This window comes from Chelonia mydas, chromosome 1, assembly GCF_015237465.2.
Source record: "Chelonia mydas isolate rCheMyd1 chromosome 1, rCheMyd1.pri.v2, whole genome shotgun sequence".
NCBI classification, from domain to species: Eukaryota; Metazoa; Chordata; order Testudines; family Cheloniidae; genus Chelonia; species Chelonia mydas.
In genome coordinates this window covers 110,021,265-110,035,023 of record NC_057849.1, presented here as the reverse complement: position 1 = coordinate 110,035,023, position 13,759 = coordinate 110,021,265, and the positions used below count along the sequence as shown (strand labels likewise).

Genomic DNA, 13,759 nt, shown 5'->3' with positions numbered 1-13,759 from the left:
CCTGGAATCTGGGTATATTCTAAGTGTAACTTATTTTATGTGTGCACATGCACCAGTCCTGACATGACAGGGTCAGACATCCGGCAGGCAATCATTTTCTTCAGGAATAACAACCCAATACCAGGGAACAACTCTGCTTCAAGCACTGACTCCAGCTGGAGACCAAGCCAGACCACAAACTCTCATGCGGCTCTCACAGCTCCTTCTACCTTGAACCTTTTATTATATCCAAACTAATACCACACAGCATATCTTCCAAAGACTGGTCATTTCTTCTCAAGCTAAGAAAAAGATTATAGAAGACGTCTGTGTAGCAGTGCCAGCTGGTGACACTTGTCATGACAGTCTTTTCCATCTCCCAGACTCTCAACCTCTATTTAATTTTGATTCTTCCTTTCATTCTGTTCCCATATATAGAGTCCCTCATTCCTTCAATTTAATATTGCCCAAATCCATTATCCCCACAGCTCAAACCTTTGTCTGGGCGCTGATCGTCTCTCACCTTGTTTGTCATAACCACCTCCATTCTGTCCTCCTCTCTTCTCACATTCCCCACTAACCACACCATTTTATCCCAAATGCCACTACAGTGGCTCTTTTCAGGTCACCCAGTCCTTGAATACCTGGTTTCCTTTCTTCCTGCATCCAACTGGAAATACTTCACTTCACGTACAAGGCCCTACATAACTTCATCTCTCCTCACATCTCGGATCTGTTCCTTACTACTCCCCTACTCATTCAGTATGCTGCTTCTGTTCCTCTTGCCTTACTACTCCCTTTGTTTCTTTTCACACACTCTGCTTTGCACTTTCTGTGACGCTGCTACCTGCATTTGGGTCTCTGTCTCCTCTGAAAAGCTGCTTCTTCTAAAAATCTTTCCTTCTCCTTACCAGTAATTTCTCTTTGTTCTCTCATGCCTGAACTGTTATTCCATGTAATAAAATGCAGTACTGATGCCAAGGCAGATGTAATGGTCATTAAGTGCACATTTTTAAAATTCCACTGAGCATCTGTGTGTTACTGCATGTGTCCTCATTAAGGGCCTTGAGGTGTCTTCAGCTAAGAGAATTTAACTCGATTTTTTTAATATTAACACTACAGAACATCTTTTTATTCTTATTTGTCTTTAAGGGAGCTTGCAGCTCTTTTATAAGTTATTCATAAAATGATTAAACTGCTAATGAATTAACTTCCTGTCCTGCGAGAACAGTATGGTTGACACACAGTTTTTATTCTGCTTCCTTTCTGTAGCGTGCCAGATGGGTCTTGTGTATATGTGCGGTTTTTTAAATATCTTCCTAAAGCTGTTATTAGGAGCCAGCCTTGGTATTTTGAGCCACAATGTGGAGACCTCTCTAATTGGTTTTCATATTATTAGCAGCAGAAAAATGAAAAAAAAAATCCATGTGAGTTATACTGTACAAAAATTCTGAGACTCTTATTTTACAAAATGAAACTCTGGAAAAAGTCCTCTTTAGTGGAATAGGGTCAGGTTAGACTTATACAAGTGTTGGTGTTATTTTGCTTTTGCATTTAATTTAATTAAACTTCTCTTCAGATTTTGTTATTGTGGTTTTAATGTAATATTGATCCTTCTTTCCTAATAACTTTGTCTTAACTCATTTTTCTCTTACATTAGCCCTTTATTTAGTCATTATACTTTATGCATTGTCTTTGTATATTAAGAAAACATAAGAATGGCCATAGTGGGTCACAACAAAGGTCCATCTAGCCCAGTATCCTGTCTTCCGACAGTGGCCAATGCCAGGTGCCCCAGAGGAAATGAACAGAACAGGGAATCATCAAGTGATCCATCCCGTCGCCATTCCTAGCTTCTGGCAAACAGAGGCTAGGGACACCATCCCTGCCCATCCTGGCTAATAGCCATTGATGGACCGATCCTCCATGAACTTATTTAGTTCTCTTTTGAACCCTGTTATAGTCTTGACCTTCACAACATCCTCTGGCAAAGAGTTCCACAGACTGACTGTGTGAAAAAATACTTCCTTTCATTTGTTTTAAACCTGCTGCCTATTAATTTCATTTTTTGGCCCCTAGTTCTTGTGTTATGAGAAGGAGTAAATAACACTTCCTTATTTACTTTGTCCACACCAGTCATGATTTTATAGACCTCTGTCATATCCCCCCTTAATCGTCTCTTTTCCAAGCTGGAAAGTCCCAGTCTTATTAATCTCTCCTCATATGGAAGCCGTTCCATACCCCTAATCATTTTCATTGCCCTTTTCTGAACCTTTTCCTATTCCAATACATCTTTTTTGAGATGGGGCGACCACATCCGCAAGCAATATTCAAGATGTGGGCATACCATGGATTTATATAGAGGCAATATGATATTTTCTGTCTTATTATCTATCCCTTTCTTAATGATTTCCAATGATTATATTGTCCCTGTAGCACTGTAAAATTTCACTTAAAGTTAGGCACATGGTAAAGGACTTTGCTGAATTGAGGTCATAATGCACACAAACAAGAAGGGCAAAGTTAAAGCTGGCTTGTAATGTTAGCATTGGCATTTCCCGATTTCCCTCCTGGTTTTTTTATATGGAATTTTTAGGTTTTTTAGGAGAAAAATCAGAATAATTGCCTTTAGTATTTGCCTAGATCATCTGGCTAAATGCCACAAGTAAGCCAAAAGTTGAAACCAGGTTGACATGCCATGCCATTGAAAATATTTTGCATTCTGTGTGTAAAAATCTCTGTGTCCTGAGGCTCCCAGAGGTTCATATGGAAAACTTTGTGAAGGAAACAAGGAATACTGTGCAGCCCCTTCTCTGATATTTAAAATAGTGGGTGAAATTTTGTCCCCACTCAAGTCAAGGGAAGTTTTGCTATTGATTTGAATGGAGCAAGGATTTCACCCAATGTCTCAAACTGGAACTACTTTGTGAATATTGCTGTTTCTTTTCCTTCAACACACATGTACCCACACAACATGCACCCTTGAATAATACGAAAGGTATGTCATAGAATCATAGAATATCAGGGTTGGAAGGGACCTCAGGAGGTCATCTAGTCCAACCCCCTGCTCAAAGCAGGACCAATCCCCAACTAAATCATTCCAGCCAGCCAGGGCTTTGTCAAGCCGGGCCTTAAAAACCTCTAAGGAAGGAGATTCCACCACCTCCCTAGGTAACGCATACCAGTGCTTCACCACCCTCCTAGTGAAAAAGTTTTTCCTAATATCCAACCTAAACCTCCCCCACTGCAACTTGAGACCATTACTCCTTGTTCTGTCATCTGCTACCACTGAGAACAGTCTAGATCCATCCTCTTTGGAACCCCCTTTCAGGTAGTTGAAAGCAGCTATCAAATTCCCCCTCATTCTTCTCTTCTGCAGACTAAATAATCCCAGTTCCCTCAGTCTCTCCTCATAAGTCATGTGTTCCAGCCCCCTAATCATTTTTGTTGCCCTCTGCTGGACTCTTTCCAATTTTTCCACATCCTTCTTGTAGTGTGGGGCCCAAAACTGGACACAGTACTCCAGATGAGGCCTCATCAATGCCGAATAGAGGGGAATGATCATGTCCCTCGATCTGCTGGCAATGCTCCTACGTATACAGCCCAAAATGCCGTTAGCCTTTTTGGCAACAAGGGCACACTGTTGACTCATATCCAGCTTCTCGTCCACTGTAACCCCTAGGTCCTTTTCTGCAGAACTGCTGCCTAGCCACTCGGTCCCTAGTCTGTAGCAGTGCATCGGATTCTTCCCTCCTAAGTGCAGGACTCTGCACTTGTCCTTGTTGAACCACATCAGATATCTTTTGGTCCAATCCTCTCATTTGTCTAGGTCCCTCTGTAACCTATCCCTATCCTCCAGCGTATCTACCACTCCTCCCAGTTTAGTGTCATCTGCAAACTTGCTGAGGGTGCAATCCACACCATCCTCCAGATCATTAATGAAGATATTGAACAAAACCAGACTCAGGACCGACCCTTGGGGCACTCCGCTTGATACTGGCTGCCAACTAGACATGGAGCCATTGATCACTACCCGCTGAGCCCGATGATCTAGCCAGCTTTCTGTCCACCTTATATCTATTCATCCAGCCCATACTTCTTTAACTTGCTGGCAAGAATACTGTACGAGACTGTATCAAAAGCTTTGCTAAAGACAAGGAATAACACGTCCACTGCTTTCCCCTCATCCACAGAGCCAGTTATCTCATCACAGAAAGCAATTAGATTAGTCAGGCATGACTTGCCCTTGGTGAATCCATGCTGACTGTTCCTGATCACTTTCCTCTCCTCTAAGTGTTTCAAAATTGATTTCTTGAGACCTGCTCCATGTTTTTTCCAGGGACTGAGGTGAGGCTGACTGGCCTGTAGTTCTCCAGATCCTCCTCCTTCCTTTTTTTAAAGATGGGCGCTACATTAGCCTTTTTCCATTCATCTGGGACCTCCCCCAATCACCATGAGTTTTCAGAGATAATGGACAATGGCTCTGCAATCACATCAGCCAACTCCTTTAGCACCCTTGGATGCAGTGCATCTGGCCCCATGAACTTGTGCTCGTCCAGCTTTTCTAAATAGTCCTGAACCACTTCTTTCTCCACAGAGAGTTGGTCACCTTCTCCCCATGCTGTGCTGCCCTGTGCAGTAGTCTGAGAGCTGACCTTGTTCATGAAGACAGAGGCAAAAAAAGCACTGAGTACATTAGCTTTTTCCACATCCTCTGTCACTAGGTTGCCTCCCCCATTCAGTAAGGGGCCCACACTTTCCTTGACTACCACCTTGTTGCTAACATATCTGAAGAAACCCTTCTTGTTACGCTTAACATCCCTTGCTAGCTGCAACTCCAGGTGTGATTTGGCCTTCCTGATTTCACTCCTGCATGCCTGAGCAATATTTTTATACTCCTCCCTGGTCATTTGTCCAATCTTCCACTTCTTGTAAGCTTCTTTTTTGTGTTTAAGATCAGCATGGATTTCACTGTTAAGCCAAGCTGGTCACCTGCCATATTTACTATTCTTTCTACACATCGGGATGGTTCCTGCAAACGTATTCTGCTGGTCTCCTTTCTTCCTTGTATCAGGATCCTGAACTCGACCATCTCATGGTCACTGCCTTCCAGGTTCCCATCCACTTTTGCTTCCCCTACTAATTCTTCCCTGTTTGTGAGTAGCAGGTCAAGAAGAGCTCTGCCCCTAGTTGGTTCTTCCAGCACTCGCACCAGGAAATTGTCCCCTACACTTTCCAAAAACTTCCTGGATTGTCCGTGCACTGCTGTATTGCTCTCCCAGCAGATATTGAGGTGATTGAAGTCCCCCATGAGAACCAGGGCCTGTGATCTAGTAACTTCTGTTAGTTGCCTGAAGAAAGCCTCGTCCACCTCATCCCCCTGGTCTGGTGGTCTATAGTAGACTCCCACCACGATATCACCCTTGTTGCTCACACTTCTAAACTTAATCCAGAGACTCTCAGGTTTTTCTGCAGTTTCATACCGGAGCTCTGAGCAGTCATACTGCTCTCTTACATACAATGCAACTCCCCTACCTTTTCTGCCCTGCCTGTCCTTCCTGAACAGTTTATATCCATCCATGACAGTACTCCAGTCATATGAGTTACCCCACCAAGTCTCTGTTATTCCAGTCACATCATAATTCCTTGACTGTGCCAGGACTTCCAGTTCTCCCTGCTTGTTTCCCAGGCTTCTTGCATTTGTGTATAGGCACTTGAGATAACTCACTGATCGTCCCGTTTTCTCAGTATGAGGCAGGAGTCCTCCCCTCTTGCGCTCATGTCATTTTCAAATAATTGATTCTCCTTTAAGGAAGGGATGGGGAGTCTACATGCTTGGATAACCCTGCCTTCTGTAGCTCTGCTGAATGATTCACTGCATAGGGAAACTCTACATAGGCAGCACCATTCACTATTGCTATTATGTAGTCAATTGGTACAATGATTACAGCTCATGGTTGGAAGCCCACACGCAGCAGAAATATTAACGTTGTCAAATGTGAACTATTTTGTCTTCTGTTCAGAAATGTTTATCCTTCCTTTACCTTCCCGTCCCCATGCATTTTAGTGTCAATCAGGGTAAAGAACAGGGAATATTTCTAAAGTGTGTGTACGTTTTTCTTTAGGGAATTTGCCCTTGCAAAGATTTAGGTTGTGAACCACATTGAAAGCTGAAGTCATTTTGTTCTTGTTCTTTGAAACCTGCTAATTTTGTAAACCACAAGCAAAAAATAGTGAGGCAGCTGCATTGGGAGTTTTCTCACATGGCCCACCAGTAACTCCACTCCAGCCCAACTTCTGTAGTTGCAAGGCGGTAGCTTAGTCATTGTCAGCTGAGCTATAGACTCTAACAATGATCAGTAACTATCAGCTGGACTGGAAAGGTTCTAGCAGCGGCAGCCAGACGTTTTGTGTTTGGGGCTCTCTAGTCACACAACTTGGGTTAGGTACAAAGCTTGCTTAACTTGTCACTTCCATTCATTAATCTAGCACTCCTAAGTAATGTTAAAGTTAATTTTGCAAATAACCGCAAGTCATTTTTAACTGATTTTTTTTTAAGTTGGTGCCTAGCCACCACCATTCCCTTATAGAAGAAGCGAAGGGGTGTTCTGTGTAGTTTTTAGAAAGGTATGTTTTATCCAGCAGAATCTGATCTTAATGTGATTGTTAGAACAAAGTTGCAGCTATTCATTCTAACACCTTTGCTGCTTGTGGATTACAAGAGGTGGGATTGTTCGTTTACCTGACAGCTTCCCTGTGACAAAAAAAAGAGGCCCATAATTCAAAGCAGTTCTGCAGTTACAACATTTTTTCACAGCTGGTGAGCGTGCACTAAAGCTGTGAATTAAACCCTCTTGTGCATTGCTGAATTTTATTGCATCTCTCACTGGTGCTCAACAAAATGTGGGAGTAACAATTAGCCTCGCTTCAAGCTTCCTTTCCCTTCCCTCAAATCAGAAACTCAAGTCTGTTGCATACTTTCTCTGTCCTTAGATGTTAACTGCTTTTAAATTACCTGAGAGGCATTGGAGCAGCTTATGTCAGCATCTGTTTCCTGTTTTTCTACATATTGTTTCTTTCAAGGTTGTTTTTTCTTTTCTCATTCCCTCTGCACACACAAAAGAAACAGAACATTTACACTTGAACTCAAACTCATCTTGACTGTTCAAGTACCTCTCAGTGCTCTGCCTTCATGGTTTTTAGAAGAAGTACTCTTACTAAAAGGGGCAGAATATTCTATACGCCCACAGGTGTGCTTTCATCTTAGACTTCTGATATTTCATCCTGTATTGCAGGAGAGCTGGATTGGAAATGATCCATTCATGAACAGTGGAAAATCTGCTCCGTGAGATAAACCTCTTAAGATGGCGTTTCATTTTCTTGACCATCCTTAAGGAAAAGCAGAGCGGGCATGTGTTTGACATTGGTACATAGTTTTGAGTGGGTGTAGGCTTTTCTCCCCTTAATAATTATTCAGTTCAGTTAGGAATGTGGTTTGGTCACACTTTTAGTAATATCTGTGCTACGTGAATTTAAAAAGTAGAACTTGCTGTAGGTGATTGGAATTATTTTAAGCACGCTAAAACCAAACATGTGCCCCTATTTCTACTTCCTCTGGACTGAGGGAACCACTCTGCATGCTCTCTGATTTGTGGGGGTAAGAAGAGTCTTCCAGTTCCAACTTGCTCAGGGCAGAATTTGTTGCTCAAATTCAGCTCCTATATGGCAGCACTCTGCAGTGTCAGCAGGCTGCTAAGCCAGACCTGGAGAGGACTTCTTAAGCCTCTTGTCTATACAGAAGGTGCATACATAAAAGGGTCATAGCACAGAGCAGAAATAAAACCAGCAGGTGAATATCCAATATGTCTCCTTCTAGACAAGGTGTCTGTTTCTGTTGATCTTGAACTTTGATTTCGCCAGAGTTCAGAACCATATAAAGATTTTGCCTAGGAGTAAATATTTTAAGGTTTGGCTTGGTTTTTTAAAAACTGTACTGTGTCTGGCTTTGGTTCAAAATATGAAATTTGTCATTCCATGGGAATTGTTATTTAATAACATTAAGATTTGAAAAATTTCCTCACTTTTGCTGGGTTGTTTAAATTAAGGCCAACTCTCTCGCTATATCTTTATATTACACTTTTGCAGGAATTCTGCAGTAAAACAGCATGTGACATTACATACCATATGTTCCAAATTCCTATGCCTGTGGATAAAGTTAAAGAACATTAGCTGTAACTTTGAATTTTCTTTAATTGTCACAAACTTAGCATTATTTTTGTACAATAGTAAACTGTACATTGAGATGTTGGAAAAATACTAAGAATAAAGTATGTTAGGTTACTTAAAATGCAAATAAAAAGACAGTCCTGCCCAGTCATAGGCGCAACTCCGTGGGTGCTCCAAAATTAGTGGGTGCTTAGCATCCACCAGCAGCCAACCTCCTCCCACCCCCCACTTCCGCCCTCCGGCAGCCCCACTGATCAACTCCTCCCCACACCCTCCCAGCGCCTCCTGAAAGCTGCAGAACAGCTGTTCCGTGGCATGCTGGAGGCACTGTGAAGGAGAGGGGAGAGGGCGGAAAGAGGCAGGGTGGCGGTGGGGGTTTACGGGGAGGGTTAAAGTGGGGGCGAGGCCTGGAGGTGAGCAGGGGGTTGAGCATCCCCGGGGAAAATTAGAAGCCGGGCCTGTATTTAGGGTTTGTCTACATGGGAAAGTTTTCTGTTATACTGGTATAACTCCATGTGTGGACATTTTTATTTTGCAGTAAATGGCCCTTTCTGTGTTTAGTTTAAATGCAACATATTCATAAATTATCTCAAAAAAAGGGTAAATAGTAAGGTGGCAAAATTTGCAGATGATACAAAACTACTCAAGATAGTTAAGTCCAAAACACACTGCAAAGAGTTACAAAGGGATCTCTCAAAATTGGGTGACTGGGCAACAAAATGGCAGATGAAATTCAATGTTGATAAATGCAAAGTAATGCACATTGGAAAACGTAATCCCAACTATACATATAAAATGATGGAGTCTGAATTAGTTGTTACCACTCAAGAAAGAGATCTTGGAGTCATTATAGATAGTTCTCTGAAAACATCCACTCAATGTGCAGAGGAAGTCCAAAAAGCAAACAGAATGTTGGGAATCATTAAGAAAGAGATGGATAAGACAGAAAATATCATATTGCCTCTATATAATTCCATGGTATGCCCACATCTTGAATATTGCATGCAGATGTGGTTACCCCATCTCAAAAAAGATATACTGGAATAGGAAAAGGTTCAGAAAAGGGCAACAAAAATTATTAAGGGTATGGAACGGCTTCCATATGAGGAGAGATTAATAAGACTGGGACTTTTCAGTTTGGAAAAGAGACGACTAAGGAGGGATATGATAGAGGTCTATAAAATCATGACTGGTGTGGAGAAAGTGAATAAGGAAGTGTTATTTACTCCTTCTCAAAACACAAGAACTAGGGGTCACCAATTGAAATTAATAGGTAGCAGGTTAAAAACAAACAAAAGGAAGTATTTCTTTAGGAAATTTCTTCAAGACCTTTTGGCCTGACCCAGTATGACCGTTCTTATGTTCTTACACTGTTATTCCGGAATAAGTGTGTGTCAACATGGGGATTTTATCAGTATAACCATACAAGTTTACATTGATATCTTATCTTATACCATATAACTTTCCCGTGTAGACCAGTCCCTAGAGATTTTCATTGATTAAAGCAGCGTCGGTGTACTACACAGTTTCATTAGAACTGATACAATGTTTGCCAAGTTGCAGTGTGAAAACACATTTTCATTTATAAAAATTGCATCTTCCCTCAACTGGAAATGACATCTATTTGACCTACCATCTTCCCTCTCCACTTCACCAACTACTGTAGATTATGCTGCTATAATCATCTGTGCGATGGAGAGTCACGTGTGTATGCACATGCGCTCATACACAAGATTCTCCGTTGCACAGATGACTAGAGAATATAATCTATAAACTCATGTTACAAACAAAAGTTATACATAAATATAAACAACAGTTATACATAACTGTTATGTATAAATATAAACAAAAGTTATACATAAATATAAACAACAGTCACACTGTAAACAAAAACACCTAGATAAATTTGAATTCCAAAACTGTAGTAAACCCAGGATTATGCATTGACACATGGTACGGTGTAATTTGACACAGTTACAAAGGGAAGGGAGTACTTTTAAATGGATCAAACTCCTGCTTTTTGCCTCTCTCTTCTGTATGCATTTCAAACATGAGCTGCCTCAGCACACCCATCTCTCATCACTTCACTTTTTAGAAGATTCATTCCTAGCAGTCTTCCTCCCCCATAATCAACAAACTCACCTATTCAAAAAGGAACTTGTTTCAGAAGGGAGAATCCTAGAGGCTGTTCTGCCTTTTTTACCAATAAGTGCTACATTCCTTGAGAGCTTTTTAAATTGTGAAACCTGAAACTACACTAACTTATATTAGTTCACTCTTTGGGAGGGGTGGGAACATGGAAGCTAGAGCTGTAGATATTTCAACTTTGAAGATTCCTTGCTTGGAGGAAGTCACAGCAGGGTGACTCAACCATTCTAGTTGCATTCTGTCCCTCTGGTATCACATCACTAACTTCTTGAAAGCAGAACTGAAAAACATGTTTGTTCATTCTTTCTGAGTTTCATTGTTCGGATGTTTTACTGGTTTGGGAAAAGATGTGTCTGTCATGATTTGCTATGTATTCCGGCATTTTAAATTTTGTTACAGCACATAGGCCTTTGTGCATGTAACACTGTGAAACTATTTGTCTGATACCAGGATCTTTCTGCAGTCTTTTCTCATCTTCAACAGTTTTTTTTCCATCTACAAGTAAACATTGATTGATATGAACTCTAATATGAATGTCGCTGTGTCCTCCATACCTATAGTAGCTTCTTTCATGAACCGCTGATTGTTACTGATATTTTGGGTGTTGTAAGAGACCTTCAAATTAAGACTCCTCTGTAGTTTAATGTTGGTTTCTGACCTTAATGATGGTATTACTTTAAACTGGGAAACAATTTTTTCGTCGAAGACAAAAAAAAGTATACAGGATCATGCTAGCACCATTTGTATCCCTTAATAAGGAGCATTCTGAAAATGAGAAGACACTAACTTTTGTTGTTCCTTCAAGCTCCTCTTATTTTGTCTGGTTCTTTTTTGTTCTCCTTTCAGAGTTCTAGAATGCAAAGGCCTCCCAATAGTGAATGGGCAATGCGATCCCTATGCCACAGTTACCTTAGCAGGACCATACAGGCAAGTATTGAAAACTGAAGAGCTTCCATTTTGTAAGGCTTCATAACAGATGGTTTGGGTTTTATTTTTTAGAAATCCACATTCTAAAATCGATAGAGGATTTATTTGGCCATTGCTGCTTTATTTATATAATATAATATAATTAACTACAAGTAGCTTGAGGCTTATTGCAGTTTTGCTTCTTTTAAAACTTTGAACATTACAAAGTATGTAATTTGTGGTCAAGCTTAACTTGAGTAGCTTCTCACTTGGCAGTTGGAGGTCAATGTTCAGCCATATTGCTTGCTTGTCCATTTTGCAGCAGTGGGGAGGGGAAGAGAGGGAAAATTAATATATAACAGCTTTTTACTTGTGCTCTATTCCAATATGACTTTGAACATTTGAGGTCTTCTCAGTTATGTAGTTCAGCTCCTTACTACCTGTGGAAAGTGCTGTACACAGCTCGATCCTGTAATTTAATCTGTGTGGTTGTAACGATCCGCCAGAACGGATAAAACTGCAGAATGGGTCTTGCATAATATCATCTGTTGAATTATTTATTCTGCAACAGTCTTGTTCAGCCTAACTGTAAACATAGTCATGTTAAATTTTAGGTTAAATTTGCACATTCCCACCATTCGATTTTTTATATTATTGGACATGTCAGTGGCAATTTGTGCTCCTGCTTATCAGGGGAGTCATCTCATGAGTCCTTATTCTGGAAGAAGCAAAGTTGAGCTGTTCTGTGACCTCAGAAACTCGTGACACAGATACTTCATAGTATTTTACAATGGAACTTGAAGGGGGTGGGGAAGTGCTATGAATGAGAGACATTTTTGACAAATCATTGCCTCAGATGCAGAGCAGTCTTTGAAGGTTGATTGGTCCATCTTACTCTCTGACCCAGTATCTTATTGTGCCCATCACAGGTGGTACTGTATTTGGGTTATATTATTCAGTAGTTGTTTTTAACTACTGTATTTGATAGGTGAAATCTTTTTAAATGACACCAGGTGAGTATTACTGAAATTACAGTTGGAATGAGTTTTTGGCTGGCTCATCAGTCTTGACTGTCTTAAATATGCCTCTTTCCCCGCCCCTCCGAAAAAAAATCACGTTGAACTGTATAACTGAATTGTTATGATTCCACTTGTGAGGGAACTGAAGGCAAACAACGCTGTCTATCACCCATCAGTTTTCTTTAGCTTCCTGTCTTCAGAAGCATGCAGCTTAGTCCTTTCCATTGTCTAGTAATTGCCCAATAATTATCGTTGGATGGAGCAACTTACAGGATTGGGGCCCAAGAGCTCACATTTCAGTGGGTGGATAACAACTGTGAATACTTAATTGATTTGTGAAATTCGTGTGCATGCGATAAAGAGGTGTGCCTTGTTGCATGCTGTGTGGAGTTTATAAAACAAATCAAAGCAGATAGGCTACTTCTGCATTCTGTAATTGCTCATTAGGATCAGACACTTCTGCTAATGTTCACTTTTTTCTTTACATCCATGCAGATCTGAAGCCAAAAAGACTAAAGTTAAAAAGAAGACGAACAATCCACAGTTTGATGAAGTGTTTTATTTTGAGGTTGGTATTTCAAAGGAATGAGCGATAAGCTGAAATACTACACTGTAGATAGTTGGCACAGCATCCTGCTCCATGTTGTGCCAGCTGTCTTCTTTGAAAACTGTTTCAAAGCACAGGGCAGAGCCAGCAGTATCCAGAATCAGACTAGATGTCTGCTGAGACAGCAGTGTGTCAGTTTTCCAGGTGACTGGAGTCAAGTTCTCTAGGTAGTCTCTCCTCCTCAACAGGGTTTTCTGTCCCTCCCAGCACAGACAATTTTTGAATTAGTTCTGCTAAGTGAGTGTTTTCCAGACTGTGGTTTTAAAGCTGCTCCACCCTGTCTTCCCTGGTCAGTGGTGGGAGGGTTGTCTCGCAGGGAAGATAAAGAAATTTAAAAGCAATGGAGGAAATCCATTCAAGACTGAATGTTTCAGATGCAGGCTAGTGTTCTGTAACACCGTCAGTTCAACTGCATAAAATCCTTAGATCCTATGTAACGTAACATTTTTAAATGAGTCTCTAGATAAGGCAAAATGTAACCCTGCTGGTTTTTTTCTTTTACTTAGCAGGAGTAATAGGTATATATATAGATTATATAGATTCTCATCCCTACCCCGGAACAGATCTTCAGATGTTTTTCATTCTATGTCTTGTACACTTAAAAGGCTTGTATCTTTATTTTATGGGAGAGTTTATCATGGATAACTTGGTCCTGGTCTACACTTAAAATTTTTGCCAGTTTAGCTATGTCAGTTAGGAGTTATGTTGGCCAAACAAAGTCCTTTTGCTGGTATAGCTTATTTTGTTCAGAGGCCTGGTCTACTAGAAACCTTTGCCGGTATAGTAATAGGAGTTACGGATGTGATTTTTGACGTTTTTATACTGTTAAAAGCCCTAGTGCAGACGCAGTTATCCCGGCAAAAGCAAGTATCAA

The 13,759-nt window shown here is 40.8% G+C and overlaps 1 protein-coding gene across 2 annotated transcripts in view; it reads left to right on the top strand.

The window, feature by feature from the left end:
- The window catches only part of RASA3 (RAS p21 protein activator 3), a 254,071-nt gene that overhangs the window by 201,872 nt on the left and 38,440 nt on the right, over positions 1–13,759 (top strand). For both annotated transcript variants that reach the window (XM_037897369.1, XM_037897364.2), the window contains exons 6-7: positions 11,200–11,280; positions 12,774–12,846. In XM_037897369.1, coding sequence (XP_037753297.1) covers positions 11,200–11,280; positions 12,774–12,846 — 154 coding nt within the window. The remainder of the gene's footprint in view (positions 1–11,199; positions 11,281–12,773; positions 12,847–13,759) is intronic.